Here is a 15,871-nt window from a genome sequence, read left to right on the forward strand (position 1 = left end):
CTGAAGCAGAAATTACAGTAAGAAGCATTTGAGATCTGCGCTTACAAAAAACACAGCAAGAGATTTCTTACACGTTTTATATATTTTTTTACTGCGTGAAAAATGAAGAATTCTGCATTAACGCCACCTCTATGTTTAACTTCCTAGTTATCTAAGTAAGTTACTGAATTAATGACGTGACATCATATTGTTTAAGCTTTCTGCAGTGTTCGAGAAGTCAAAGCCCTTCGGATGAGTTATCTGTACAGCTGCAACTGCTATCATTTGATTTCCTTGAGTTTTTTCTCCTCAGTTCTCGGCCAGTCTGCTCCTCCCCATTCCTCTCTGAGCAGAGCAGGCCTTTATGGTCGAGTGGCCAGACGGAATCCACTCCTCAGTAAAAGGCACATGACAGCCCGCTTGGAGTTTGCCAAAAGTCATCTAAAGTCTCTCAGACCATGAGAAACAAGATTCTCTGGCCTGAATGCCAAGCGTCATGTCTGGAGGAAACCTGGCACCATCCCTACGGTGAAGCATTGTGGTGGCAGCATCATGCTGTGGGGATGTTTTTCAGCGGCAGGGACTGGGAGACTAGTCAGGATCGAGGAAAAGATAAACGGAGCAAAGTACAGACAGATCCTTGATGAAAACCTGCTCCAGAGCGCTCAGCACCTCAGACTGGGGCGAAGGTTCACCTTCCAACAGGACAACGACCCTAAGCACACAGCCAAGACAACAAGTCTCAATGTCCTTGAGTGGCCCAGCCAGAGCCCGGACTTGAACCCGATCTAACATCTCAGGAGAGACCTGAAAATAGCTGTGCAGCGACGCTCCCTGAATCCAGGGTTGATCCCTCAGACCTTCTCTCTGACTCACCCTGTCACGTCCTGGCTCTGGGGACTCTTAATTGTTGAGCCAGGGTGTGGATTTTCTATGTTTTGTTTTCTATGTTTTTGGTTCTAGTTCGTTTTGATCTATGTTGGCCAGGGTGGTTCCCAATCAGAGGCAGCTGTAGCTCGTTGTCTCTGATTGGGGACCATACTTAGGCAGCCTTTTGGCATGTTAGGTTGTGGGATCTTGTTCCGTAAGGTTTTGTGTATAACCTAGGACTTCACGTATCGTTTGGTTTATTGTTTTGGTTCGTGTGTGTACTCAATAAAGTATGTACGCTTATCACGCTGTGCCTTGGTCCGCTTCATCTGTCGACGATCGTGACACACCCCTTGCTCATGACTCCAGGGTCTCCCTCAAACAGCCCCTCTCTCTGACTCACCCCCTGCTCATGACTCATTAGCTAGAAACACTGTAGTGCAACGCATCGGACGATTGTTTGTTCAATGTGTCAATGTGTTTTGTAATTGTCCCTCTCCAAACAAACCAAATAATAACAAAGATTGTCGTTGATGCGTCACAATTTTCCTTGTCATTAAAAGGCAAAGACTATTTTTCACTTCCTTTTAGAAGTTGTGCTGTGACAACAACATTACCTGCCTGATCCTTTTTAAATACAAACACCTTCTAACTTCATTATTTTTTATTTTTGTCGTCATTTTATCAAAAGCTCTCATCCAGAGCGACCTACAGGAGCTAATTAGGGTTAAGTGCCTCGCTCAAAGGCACATCGACAGACGTTTCATCTAGTCGGCTCAGGGATTCGAACCAGCGACCTTTTGGGTTCCTGGCCCAACGCTAGGCTACCTGCTGCCCGTTCTCACTCTTACTGAATCAGGATTGATAAACATTTTGAACATCCGACTGCTTCAGACCTTCCTCTGAAAGGGCATCTTTAACATTTTACTTTCACTTCACAGTAAGTAAATATAAAGACATGTTGCTCTGGCGCCATCGTGTGGACTGCTGAGAACACAGTAAATATAAAGACATGTTGCTCTGGCGCCATCCTGTGGACGGCTGAGAACACATGCAGTAAATATAAAGACATGTTGCTCTGGCGCCATCCTGTGGACGGCTGAGAACACATGCAGTAAATATAAAGACATGTTGCTCTGGCGCCATCCTGTGGACTGCTGAGAACACATGCAGTAAATATAAAGACATGTTGCTCTGGCGCCATCCTGTGGACAGCTGAGAACACATGCAGTAAATATAAAGACATGTTGCTCTGGCGCCATCCTGTGGACTGCTGAGAACACAGTAAATATAAAGACATGTTGCTCTGGTGCCATCCTGTGGACTGCTGAGAACACATGCAGTAAAAATAAAGACATGTTGCTCTGGCGCCATCCTGTGGACGGCTGAGAACAAGCAGTAAATATAAAGACATGTTGCTCTGGCGCCATCCTGTGGACTGCTGAGAACAAGCAGTAAAAATAAAGACATGTTGCTCTGGCGCCATCCTGTGGACTGCTGAGAACACAGTAAATATAAAGACATGTTGCTCTGGCGCCATCCTGTGGACTGCTGAGAACACATGCAGTAAATATAAAGACATGTTGCTCTGGCGCCATCCTGTGGACTGCTGAGAACACAGTAAATATAAAGACATGTTGCTCTGGCGCCATCCTGTGGACTGCTGAGAACACATGCAGTAGTTCTTATCCCACAAGAGGCTCTGTGAAGTAACAACACCAGACACCTTCACTCAGGAATAAAAAAGTTTATTTTAGATGACAGGGAACATCCTTCAGGACAATGTTTTGATCATTACAATAATCAGCAACAATACAATGTCAAAAGTACAGTTGTATACCAGCCTTGGAAACCACAGTTCTGGGAGCATCAGAGGGAAATTATTGCAGACAGTTAGCTTGTCTATGACAGCCAGAACACACAGCCATCTCCTCTCTTCCTCCTCCTTCTCCTCCTCCTCCTCCTCCTCCTCCTCCTCCAGTCTCTCAAGAGTTAAAAAGACAAGGCTTCTGATAGGTTGAAGGTCAGGTTCCATCACAGCTAAAACGACCTGAAGCCTGGTTCTAAAACTTCCTGAAGCCTGGTTCTAGAACGTGCTGAAGCCTGGTTCTAGAACATCCTGAAGCCTGGTTCTAGAACGTCCTGAAGCCTGGTTCTAGAATGCCCGGAAGCCTGGTTCTAGAATGCCAGAAGCCTGGTTCTAGAACGTCCTGAAGCCTGGTTCTACAACGCCTTGAAGCCTGGTTCTAGAACATCCTGAAGTCTGGTTCTACAATGTCCTGAAGCCTGGTTCTAGAACATCCTGAAGCCTGTTTCTACAACGTCCTGAAGCCTGGTTGTAGAACGTCCTAAAGCCTGGTTCTACAACGTCCTGAAGCCTGTTTCTACAACGTGCTGAAGCCTGCTTCTAGAACGTCCTGAAGCCTGGTTCTACAACGTCCTGAAGCCTGTTTCTACAACGTCCTGAAGCCTGGTTCTACAATGTCATGAAGCCTGTTTCTACAACGTCCTGAAGCCTGGTTCTACAACGTCCTGAAGCCTGGTTCTACAACGTCCTGAAGCCTGGTTCTAGAACGTCCTGAAGCCTGGTTCTACAACGTCCTGAAGCCTGTTTCTACAACGTCCTGAAGCCTGTTTCTACAATGTCCTGAAGCCTGGTTCTACAACGTCCTGAAGCCTGTTTCTACAACGTCCTGAAGCCTGTTTCTAGAACGTCCTGAAGCCTGGTTCTAGAACGTCCTGAAGCCTGGTTCTACAATGTCCTGAAGCCTGTTTCTAGAACTTCCTGAAGCCCGGTGATGCTGTTTCAAAAACACACAGTCTCTTATAATTCGAGTCTTTTATCAGATAGGAGCACAGATTCACCTCCATGCCAAAGATCCATCATCATCATAATCCATTATGTATAAACCTTCATCAGGGTTAATTGTATACTGAGTTATAATACACATCAGATTCTCTTGATATAAATAATGTGTAGGGTTTTGGTAATTAGTGGATTGATCATGTGGGGAGCGACATGAGGAAAGCCAACGCTGAGCATCTGACCTGAAAGTCACTTCTGGGTGGGGTTCTGAGATAAACCAGACCCAGAACCTGTCTCCATGGTTCCCCTCTCTGTAACAGCCATGGCAGCCTGGACAGTATCCCACTGACTCAGTAGATACACACTAAACCACCCGGCACATATTGCATTGGACATTAATAAAATAAAGATATGTTTCATCAGTATCACAGCCTATACCAACCAAAACATGAGCCCAGTGCATTTAAGATAGTCATTCTACAAACATCGGAAACATCTGGATATTTTTTTTTTATATATATCAAAAAGAATGTCAAAAAGATCCGGATGTCTTTTTTTTTTTAAATATATATTTTTCTCAGCAACATGCAAATAGTCAAAAGCGATTCCTCATTAAAAAAGAAAAAACCCATCTGAGGATTCAAATACATCTGTGAAACTCTTCAACTATTAGTATTAGTTGTTTTTATTTTCTACCAAATTGTATTGACTACTATGGCAACAGAGAAAAGGTTCTGTCTCTAAATCAAATATAAATATGAGAGGAGATTCTATAGCTGGAGACACCTCTGACTCTAAAGTTCAGGGGTCAAACTAGTTGACCTGAGGGGGGCGGGGTCAGTCAGATGGACATCAGGCTTTTACTTCCTAGTAAACAAAACATTGTCTCATCATCCAATCAGAAGTCTCTTCCTCAGTGAGATCAAACAGAGTAGAATAGAAGGAGAAACAGGAAGCTCCTCTCTAGTGATAAATAACAAACATGGATATATTTTCTGATATATAGTCATCATCTACATGCATACTGCTGGTGGGGGGTAGAGATGGAGGGGGTGGGGTTAGAGATGGAGGGGGTGGGGTTAGAGATGGAGGGGGTGGGGTTAGAGATGGTGGGGTGGGGTGGGGTTAGAGATAGAGGGGTGGGGTTAGAGATGGAGGGGGTGGGGTTAGAGATGGAGGGGTGGGGTTAGAGATGGTGGGGTGGGGTTAGAGATGGAGGGGGTGTGGTTAGAGATGGAGGGGGTGGGGTTAGAGATGGAGGGGGTGGGGTTAGAGATGGAGGGGGTGGGGTTAGAGATGGAGGATGGGGAGATAGGTAGAGCAGTGTTCTTAAACTTCGTCACCCTAAAATAAACAAACGTTTCAGTCCACAACCTAGTATCTAGGGTAGGGTTATAGTAAGGTGTGGTTGGAGGGGGGGGTCTATCTCTACAGGTGGATATGGCCTGAGTCTGCTGGAGAGATGCATGATACTGTCACAGCCCCGTGCACAGCAGGTTAGGTATATATACTGTATGTAAAACAGGCCGACCAGGCGGATTACAGGCGCACCTGAACGTGACTTATCTACCCGACCCTCAGACAGGGCTGACTGGTTCCTGGAACTAGCTAGGAACACCATTAGTAGAGTTATGTTGTAGGGTTGGGGAACGACACATTACTGCACTCTGGATACAGGTGGTCAGTTTGGTTCTCTTTAGTTATCTACACAAACACGTCCCAGTCCTCCTCTCCTCTCTTCTCCTCTCCTCTCTTCTCCTCTCCTCCACCTCTCCTCTCCTCTCCTCTCCTCCTCTCCTCTCCTCTCCTCTCCTCTCCTCTCCTCTCTCCTCTCCTCTCCTCTCCTCTCTTCTCCTCTCCTCACTTCTCCTCCTCTCTTCTCCTCCTCCTCTCCTCACTTCTCCTCCTCCTCTCTTCTCCTCCTCCTCTCCTCCTTCCCTCCTCTCCTCTCTTCTCCTCCTCCTCTCCTCACTTCTCTCCTCTCCTCTCCTTCTCCTCTCCTCTCCTCTCCTCTCCTCTCCTCTCCTCTCTCCCTCCTCTCCTCTCCTCTCCTCTCCTCTCCTCTCCTCTCCTCCTCCTCCCTCTCCTCCCTCTCCTCTCTCTCCTCTCCTCCTCTCCTCTCCTCTCCTCTCCTCTCCTCTCCTCTCCTCTCCTCTCCTCCTCACCTCTACCTCTCCTCTCCTCACCTCTCCTCTCCTACCTCCCTCCTCTCCTCTCCTCTCCTCTCCTCTCCTCTCTCCCTCTCCTCTCCTCTCCTCTCTCCTCTCCCTCTCCTCACTTCTCCTCTCCCTCCTCTCCTCTCCTCCCTCCTCTCCTCCCCTCTCCTCTCCTTCCTCTCCTCTCCTCTCCTCCTTCTCCTTCTCTCCTCTCCTCTCCTCTCCTCTCCTCTCCTCTCCTCTCCTCTCCTCTCCTCTCCTCTCCTCTCCTCTCCTCTCCTCTCCTCTCCTCTCCTCTCCTCTCCTCTCCTCTCCTCTCCTCACCGTAAACCTAATCTCATCCCCTGCAGAGGGTGCCAGACCCAGTCAAGGCTAAACAGTTGACTTCACTTAAATTTGGTGAAGAAACTTCCAAGCTTGAAAAATAAAAATAAAGTAACAGCATATACTTTTGGTTTACATTATGTTAACTCAAAAAAAAAACACGAGTTCAAGATTAAGAACTGGTTTCCTTGGTAACTTTTTGAGTAAAGTGACCTTGCTAGCGAACGGTGAACAGTGTTCAGATGAGGCCTCCTTTGATCCCTTTAAATAAAAACATACATTCACAAGAGGACAACCGAACAAAACGACCAACTGGACAGTTCAACTCGTTTTTTTTGTGTGAAAAAAACATTATAGATCTCTAGAAAAAAAATGTATGTGCATAATGCATAGAGTTATTTCATCCATCCCAGCAAATCAAATATTTTCTGTATTGTACAATGTGAGATACACAGAACACACACTGCTCTGTCTGTCTGTCTGTCTGTCTGTCTGTCTGTCTGTCTGTCTGTCTGTCTGTCTGTCTGTCTGTCTGTCTGTCTGCAGATAAAGACATGTCCATCAACATCCATGACAGAGAGCATCTGACCAGACTGATGCATATAGGATAAAACACACGTGTCCCCCCCCTCCGCTCCACTGTCTGTTCTGTCTGAGAGATCAATGTGATCATGGACCAGGACAGGAAACAGGAAGTAGGAAATATAGGAAGTAGAGCTCCTGTAAAGGACTTGAAGGAGCACCGCGCCCATCACTTCATGTAAGGGTCAGAGGTCAGCCAGGCGCTGGTTCCTGATTGGCTCACGTGAGAGGGCAGAGTGTCGGAAATGTTTGTTCCTGATTGGCTGGCTGGCTGGTGTGAGGAGTGTTAGAAATACTTTGGCTACAGATTTATGTGGCTTTAGTCCTGGTCCTGAACTAAACAACACTGAGTTACTACCACATTATCTCTCTCTCTCTCTCTCTCTCTCTCTCTCTCTCTCTCTCTCTCTCTCTCTCTCTCTCTCTCTCTCTCTCTCTCTCTCTCTCTCTCTCTCTCTCTCTCTCTCTCTCTCTCTCTCTCTCTCTCTCTCTCTCTCTCTCTCTCTCTCTCTCTCTCTCTCTCTCTCTCTCTCTCTCTCTCTCTCTCTCTCTCTCTCTCTCTCTCTCTCTCTCTCTCTCTCTCTCTCTCTCTCTCTCTCTCCATCCAACCGGTCACTGTCCAGATCAGGCCACACCCTCTGGATCGGGTTTAGGCTTTCTGACGAATCCCCTTCCTCGTACCAGTACCAGGCTCTGCTCTCATTGGGCAGTTCTCCTGTTCATCGAAGCTAAACCCTGCCCCTCTGTTAAAGTGCGAGGGACTTGTGGCTGGGTCATTGCTCGATAGGCCAGCGGACATGCCACTCACGTATATGTGCTCTGGTTGGTCGAAGGTGAACTGTGGGAGGGGCATGAAGTCACTGTAGAGAGAGGAAGGTCTAGTGTCGGAGTTCAGGGGATGGGTGTGTGTGTGGGACTGGGTGTGTGTGTGGGACGGGGTGTGTGTGTGGGACTGGGTGTGTGTGTGGGACGGGGTGTGTGTGTGGGACGGGGTGTGTGTGTGGGACTGGGTGTGTGTGTGGGACGGGGTGTGTGTGTGGGACGGGGTGTGTGTGTGGGACGGGGTGTGTGTGTGGGACGGGGTGTGTGTGTGGGAATGAGGTAGGGTGTGTGTACGAATAAGACTGGGAGTGTGGGGCAGGCTGTGTGTGAGTGTGTGTGTCGGTGTGTGTGTTGCTGAGCGAGGGAGAGTCTGTACGAGTGTGTGTGTGTTAGTCGGTGTGCGGTGATGTGTCGCCGTTAGCGTCGGCGTGTGTGCAGGCGTCGGCGTGTGTGTGTCGGCGAGGTCGTAGGAGGGCGTCCTGCGTCTCAGCAGCGTGTTGCAGTCTGCCGGCGGCTCCTCCGAGGGCGCACGGCCTGGTGAGCCACGTGGGGGGTGGATGGAGATGCAGGGTGGGCTCATCCGCTTCTTCCCGTGACTTCTGACCTCTGCCCCCTCCCCTAGCGGCGGGTCCTCCGGAGGGGACGGGCAGATCTCCGTGGAGTGTCGTCGCTGGTCGTCAGGACGACGGGGTTTATCCAGGAAGCCCTGGGTGTCTACGCTGAAGCCCTTCCTCGGGTCATGACCTTTTAGGCCCGCCCCCAGCAGACTGAGCGCACTCCCTCGGCTCCTCAGGGAGGCGGGGGAGACGGGGGAGGCGTAGGGGGAGAGGGAGTGACACCGCCCACTTCCATGTCTGTCCCACCAATGGCGTGCAGAGCTGGTGATGTGACACACCTCCTCGTCGGCGGGGTCCGAGAGGGAGGAGGGAGAGGGGGGGCAGGGGGAGAGCAGGGAGGGGGGCCGGGGGGGAGGCGGGTGGAGAGACAGGGGGAGAGGGGGGAGGGTTGAGAGGGGGTCCTGTCTCTCTACTGAGTCAACACTATGAACCTCCACTGAGTCCACCTTCACAGCTACCTGGAACACAGAGAGGACACAATGGGAAATATTTGCCACAGTTTTCTGGTGGTAGACCAAGCATGGTGTGTGTGTGTGTGTGTGTGTGTGTGTGTGTGTGCTCACCTGTCTGCGCAGCCCCCTGGGCGAGGGCCTTGGCGGGGCGATGTGAGGGGGGGTGAGGACAAGTGGAGCAGGGGGAGGAGGGGGAGAGAGGCTGGACAGCAGAGCCTGTTCTTCCCACGGCTGGGAGTAAACAGACGTCACAGAGCCTGAGGAGAGAACACCGACACTAAAACTTAGAGATCAACATTTGTTTTCCCTCTAAAGTGGTCTGAACTAGACCACATTATGTGACTGTAAGTCGCTTTGGATAAAAGCGTCTGCTAAATGGCATATTATTATTATTATTATTATTATTATTATTATTATGTTACCCGTCTTTCTCACTCACGCCAAACAGATTTCTCCTAAGGTGTCTACACAACAGGACCGGCATGGGGTATGGATTCGGCGAGACTGAAGTTCGTTCCGAGGTATAAAACCTGCAAGCTGCTACAGTCAGTCAACAGGACTCATTGGGTCAGGGCGTGTATTACTTAGCATGACTGTCTCTGGGGCTAACATGCTACTAGCATCCAGGGGCTGGAACCGGTCGAGGGAACAGAACAGAATTCCGGAAAAGAACTACATTTTTTTCCCAGGAACAGAACCAGAACCAAGAACAAAAGTGATCCATACTGTTCTGGAACAGAACCGTTATTTTAAAAAGGCCATTTCCCACAAAAGAAAACGCAACAAAGCACCTATGCAAAGCCCTCACTCTCACTCAGAAACGGATTCCAGCGTCCTGCCAGCTGGAAATCTTTGCCAGTGTGTGTGTAGGCCCCATTTTTTCTTAAATCTTTATATCTGTGTCCAGTGTCTAGTGGATAGACCATACGGTTCAAGAGGAAAATAGCCCAAATGAATGAAAAAAAAAAAGCATCAAAGCAACAATGGCATTATTTTCAATGAACTGCAGCTCTTCCAACTATTGACCTTTCCCCAACTGCCACCAGTTTGGCGCCAAAATATTTACAACAAAGACATATTGACATAGTCAAATAAATAAAAAAGTGTGTAAAAATAAAAAGGATATTTCATGCTGAAACCCTCATATTAAACACAAACGGTATTCACTACGTTTATCGGGGTTGTATTTAGGAGAATGTTTACCATCTTTGTCATTGTGATTTTAAAATATAAAATAGCTTATTTTATTATTGGATATATTTTACATGTTATGAAAATTCCATGAAATCCCTGAAAGTTTCCCAAAATTCTGGTAGTTTACCGGTAAACTTAGAAAGTTACCGGTAATTTACCCTCCCTTTGCAACCCCTAAATAAGAGTGTGTGTGTGTGTGTGTGTGTACCTGAGGCTTGGTGCAGGAGGCTGGTGTGATCCTCCTGTAGAGGGTAGGTGGCGCTAGCAGGTCGTACAGGAGGAAACATGTAGCTGTCGTTAGGGAGAGAATGCATCCTGGATACGGACATCTTCCTTGGTGACAGAAGCTCCTCCTCCTGGCTGCACTGACGTTTCTCCTCCTGTAGAGGGAGACCAGACCAGCTACGTTAGGCTGTGTGTGTGTGTGTGTGTGTGTGTGTGTGTGTGTGTGTGTGTGTGTACAGTTTAGGGTTGCAAAGTTCCGTTCACTTTCAACAAATTCCCCCGGTGTGCCAGAAATCCTGGTTGAAGGATTCCAGATATCCTGCTTATTTCCTCCTGATTCTGGGAACCATCCAACCAGGATTTAGGGAACACCAGGGAATTTATTGAACACATTTTGCAACCCGAGTCCAGTTCACTGGAGAGCTTATAGAGTGCTGCACTAGCAACACAACACCAATAAAGCCAGCGGTCCAGTTGTCCCTACAGACTACATTTTAGTTCAGAGCGACTTACAGTTAGTGAGTGCATACATTTTTCATTCTGACTGTAGACCATCTATACTGCGTCAGCACACTGACTGGACTGGAGGGAACACACTCAGTCAGCACACATCCACTGTTCGTTCTCTCTCTCTCTCTCTCTCTCTCTCTCTCTCTCTCTCTTGCCCGTAACCATTCTTGAGTCTAAGTGCTGTTGTTAAACATGTTTAGTCTTGTGTTTTACCTTAGTAAGCTGTTGTTTAACATGTTTAGTCGTGTTTTACCTCAGTAAGCTGTTGTTTAACATGTTTAGTCGTGTTTTACCTCAGTGAGCAGTTGTTAAACATGTTTAGAGTCTTGTGTTTTACCTCAGTAAGCTGTTGTTTAACATGTTTAGTCGTGTTTTACCTCAGTGAGCAGTTGTTAAACATGTTTAGAGTCTTGTGTTTTACCTCAGTAAGCTGTTGTTTAACATGTTTAGTCGTGTTTTACCTCAGTGAGCTGTTGTTAAACATGTTTAGAGTCTTGTGTTTTACCTCAGTAAGCTGTTGTTTAACATGTTTAGTCGTGTTTTACCTCAGTGAGCAGTTGTTAAACATGTTTAGAGTCTTGTGTTTTACCTCAGTAAGCTGTTGTTTAACATGTTTAGTCGTGTTTTTACCTCAGTAAGCTGTTGTTTAACATGTTTAGTCGTGTTTTACCTCAGTGAGCTGTTGTTAAACATGTTTAGAGTCTTGTGTTTTACCTCAGTAAGCTGTTGTTTAACATGTTTAGTCGTGTTTTACCTCAGTGAGCAGTTGTTAAACATGTTTAGAGTCTTGTGTTTTACCTCAGTAAGCTGTTGTTTAACATGTTGAGTCTTGTGTTTTACCTCAGTGAGCTGTTGTTTAACATGTTTAGTCGTGTTTTACCTCAGTGAGCTGTTGTTAAACATGTTTAGAGTCTTGTGTTTTACCTCAGTGAGCTGTTGTTAAACATGTTTAGAGTCTTGTGTTTTACCTCAGTAAGCTGTTGTTTAACATGTTTAGTCGTGTTTTACCTCAGTGAGCAGTTGTTAAACATGTTTAGAGTCTTGTGTTTTACCTCAGTAAGCTGTTGTTTAACATGTTTAGTCGTGTTTTACCTCAGTAAGCTGTTGTTTAACATGTTTAGTCGTGTTTTACCTCAGTGAGCTGTTGTTAAACATGTTTAGAGTATTGTGTTTTACCTCAGTAAGCTGTTGTTTAACATGTTTAGTCGTGTTTTACCTCAGTGAGCAGTTGTTAAACATGTTTAGAGTCTTGTGTTTTACCTCAGTAAGCTGTTGTTTAACATGTTGAGTCTTGTGTTTTACCTCAGTGAGCTGTTGATTAACATGTTTAGTCTTGTGTTTTACCTCAGTAAGCTGTTGTTAAACATGTTTAGAGTCTTGTGTTTTACCTCAGTGAGCTGTTGTTAAACATGTTTAGAGTCTTGTGTTTTACCTCAGTAAGCTGTTGTTTAACATGTTTAGTCGTGTTTTACCTCAGTGAGCAGTTGTTAAACATGTTTAGAGTCTTGTGTTTTACCTCAGTAAGCTGTTGTTTAACATGTTTAGTCGTGTTTTACCTCAGTGAGCAGTTGTTAAACATGTTTAGAGTCTTGTGTTTTACCTCAGTAAGCTGTTGTTTAACATGTTTAGTCGTGTTTTACCTCAGTAAGCTGTTGTTTAACATGTTTAGTCGTGTTTTACCTCAGTGAGCTGTTGTTAAACATGTTTAGAGTCTTGTGTTTTACCTCAGTAAGCTGTTGTTTAACATGTTTAGTCGTGTTTTACCTCAGTGAGCAGTTGTTAAACATGTTTAGAGTCTTGTGTTTTACCTCAGTAAGCTGTTGTTTAACATGTTGAGTCTTGTGTTTTACCTCAGTGAGCTGTTGATTAACATGTTTAGTCTTGTGTTTTACCTCAGTAAGCTGTTGTTAAACATGTTTAGAGTCTTGGGTTTTACCTCAGTAAGCTGTTGTTTAACATGTTTAGTCGTGTTTTACCTCAGTGAGCTGTTGTTTAACATGTTGAGTCTTGTGTTTTACCTCAGTAAGCTGTTGTTAAACATGTTTAGAGTCTTGTGTTTTACCTCAGTGAGCTGTTGTTAAACATGTTTAGAGTCTTGGGTTTTACCTCAGTAAGCTGTTGTTTAACAGCACAATCACCTTCTCTCCCCATCTCTCTTCCCTCTCTCAGTAACAGGGGCGCTGCATTATCGATCCTACCCCCTTTCTAACCCCTCATTCTAAACCCTGCAGCTAGACCACTACGCTCCTTGTGTTAGCCTTCTCCTTCTCTCGGTCTTTGACCCCTCTCTGATCTGTCTGACCTGACCAGGTCTCTGATCTGTCTGACCTGACCAGGTCTCTGATCTGTCTGACCAAGTCTCTGATCTGTCTGACCTGACCAGGTCTCTGATCTGTCTGACCAAGTCTCTGATCTGTCTGACCTGACCAGGTCTCTGATCTGTCTGACCTGACCAAGTCTCTGATCTGTCTGACCTGACCAGGTCTCTGATCTGTCTGACCAAGTCTCTGATCTGTCTGACCTGACCAGGTCTCTGATCTGTCTGACCTGACCAAGTCTCTGATCTGTCTGACCTGACCAGGTCTCTGATCTGTCTGACCTGACCAGGTCTCTGATCTGTCTGACCTGACCAGGTCTCTGATCTGTCTGACCTGACCAAGGTCTCTGATCTGTCTGACCTGACCAGGTCTCTGATCTGTCTGACCTGACCAAGGTCTCTGATCTGTCTGACCAAGTCTCTGATCTGTCTGACCTGACCAGGTCTCTGATCTGTCTGACCAAGTCTCTGATCTGTCTGACCTGACCAGGTCTCTGATCTGTCTGACCAAGTCTCTGATCTGTCTGACCTGACCAGGTCTCTGATCTGTCTGACCTGACCAGGTCTCTGATCTGTCTGACCTGACCAGGTCTCTGATCTGTCTGACCTGACCAAGGTCTCTGATCTGTCTGACCTGACCAGGTCTCTGATCTGTCTGACCAGGTCTCTGATCTGTCTGACCTGACCAGGTCTCTGATCTGTCTGACCTGACCAGGTCTCTGATCTGTCTGACCAGGTCTCTGATCTGTCTGACCTGACCAGGTCTCTGATCTGTCTGACCTGACCAGGTCTCTGATCTGTCTGACCAGGTCTCTGATCTGTCTGACCAAGTCTCTGATCTGTCTGACCTGACCAAGTCTCTGATCTGTCTGACCTGACCAGGTCTCTGATCTGTCTGACCTGACCAGGTCTCTGATCTGTCTGACCTGACCAGGTCTCTGATCTGTCTGACCTGACCAGGTCTCTGATCTGTCTGACCTGACCAGGTCTCTGATCTGTCTGACCAGGTCTCTGATCTGTCTGACCTGACCAGGTCTCTGATCTGTCTGACCTGACCAGGTCTCTGATCTGTCTGACCAGGTCTCTGATCTGACCTGACCAAGTCTCTGATCTGTCTGACCTGACCAAGGTCTCTGATCTGTCTGACCTGACCAGGTCTCTGATCTGTCTGACCTGACCAAGGTCTCTGATCTGTCTGACCTGACCAGGTCTCTGATCTGTCTGACCTGACCAAGGTCTCTGATCTGTCTGACCTGACCAAGGTCTCTGATCTGTCTGACCTGACCAAGGTCTCTGATCTGTCTGACCAAGTCTCTGATCTGTCTGACCAAGTCTCTGATCTGTCTGACCTGAACAGGTCTCTGATCTGTCTGACCTGACCAGGTCTCTGATCTGTCTGACCTGACCAGGTCGCTGATCTGTCTGACCTGACCAGGTCTCTGATCTGTCTGACCTGACCAAGGTCTCTGATCTGTCTGACCAAGTCTCTGATCTGTCTGACCAAGTCTCTGATCTGTCTGACCTGACCAAGTCTCTGATCTGACCTGACCAGGTCTCTGATCTGTCTGACCTGACCAAGGTCTCTGATCTGTCTGACCTGACCAAGGTCTCTGATCTGTCTGACCTGACCAAGGTCTCTGATCTGTCTGACCAGGTCTCTGATCTGTCTGACCAAGTCTCTGATCTGTCTGACCTGAACAGGTCTCTGATCTGTCTGACCTGACCAGGTCTCTGATCTGTCTGACCTGACCAGGTCGCTGATCTGTCTGACCTGACCAGGTCTCTGATCTGTCTGACCTGACCAAGGTCTCTGATCTGTCTGACCAAGTCTCTGATCTGTCTGACCAAGTCTCTGATCTGTCTGACCTGACCAGGTCTCTGATCTGTCTGACCTGACCAGGTCTCTGATCTGTCTGACCTGACCAGGTCGCTGATCTGTCTGACCTGACCAGGTCTCTGATCTGTCTGACCTGACCAAGGTCTCTGATCTGTCTGACCTGACCAAGGTCTCTGATCTGTCTGACCTGACCAGGTCTCTGATCTGTCTGACCTGACCAGGTCGCTGATCTGTCTGACCTGACCAAGTCTCTGATCTGTCTGACCTGACCAGGTCTCTGATCTGTCTGACCTGACCAGGTCTCTGATCTGTCTGACCTGACCAGGTCTCTGATCTGTCTGACCTGACCAGGTCTCTGATCTGTCTGACCAGGTCTCTGATCTGTCTGACCTGACCAAGGTCTCTGATCTGTCTGACCAAGTCTCTGATCTGTCTGACCTGACCAGGTCTCTGATCTGTCTGACCAAGTCTCTGATCTGTCTGACCTGACCAAGTCTCTGATCTGTCTGACCTGACCAAGGTCTCTGATCTGTCTGACCTGACCAGGTCTCTGATCTGACCTGACCAAGTCTCTGATCTGTCTGACCTGACCAAGGTCTCTGATCTGTCTGACCTGACCAGGTCTCTGATCTGTCTGACCTGACCAAGGTCTCTGATCTGTCTGACCTGACCAAGTCTCTGATCTGTCTGACCAAGTCTCTGATCTGTCTGACCTGACCAAGGTCTCTGATCTGTCTGACCAAGGTCTCTGATCTGTCTGACCTGACCAAGTCTCTGATCTGTCTGACCTGACCAGGTCTCTGATCTGTCTGACCAAGGTCTCTGATCTGTCTGACCAGGTCTCTGATCTGTCTGACCTGACCAAGGTCTCTGATCTGTCTGACCAAGGTCTCTGATCTGTCTGACCTGACCAGGTCTCTGATCTGTCTGACCTGACCAAGTCTCTGATCTGTCTGACCTGACCAGGTCTCTGATCTGTCTGACCTGACCAGGTCTCTGATCTGTCTGACCTGACCAAGTCTCTGATCTGTCTGACCTGACCAGGTCTCTGATCTGTCTGACCTGACCAAGTCTCTGATCTGTCTGACCTGACCAGGTCTCTGATCTGTCTGACCAGGTCTCTGATCTGTCTGACCTGACCAGGTCTCTGATCTGTCTGACCTGACCAAGGTCTCTGATC

General features: G+C 47.5%; 1 protein-coding gene across 1 annotated transcript in view; it reads right to left on the minus strand.

Moving 5' to 3' along the window:
* Nucleotides 1-7,366: 7,366 nt before the first annotated feature.
* Nucleotides 7,367-15,871, minus strand: part of cacna1ha (calcium channel, voltage-dependent, T type, alpha 1H subunit a) — a 144,811-nt gene continuing 136,306 nt past the window's right edge. Inside the window, exons 34-37 of the mRNA XM_045207652.1 lie at nucleotides 10,011-10,182; nucleotides 8,720-8,865; nucleotides 7,976-8,614; nucleotides 7,367-7,555 (exon numbers count right to left, since the gene is read on the minus strand). Of these exons, the coding sequence (XP_045063587.1) occupies nucleotides 7,367-7,555; nucleotides 7,976-8,614; nucleotides 8,720-8,865; nucleotides 10,011-10,182 (1,146 nt within the window). The remainder of the gene's footprint in view (nucleotides 7,556-7,975; nucleotides 8,615-8,719; nucleotides 8,866-10,010; nucleotides 10,183-15,871) is intronic.

Source organism: Coregonus clupeaformis, chromosome 26 (assembly GCF_020615455.1).
Source record: "Coregonus clupeaformis isolate EN_2021a chromosome 26, ASM2061545v1, whole genome shotgun sequence".
NCBI lineage: Eukaryota > Metazoa > Chordata > Actinopteri > Salmoniformes > Salmonidae > Coregonus > Coregonus clupeaformis.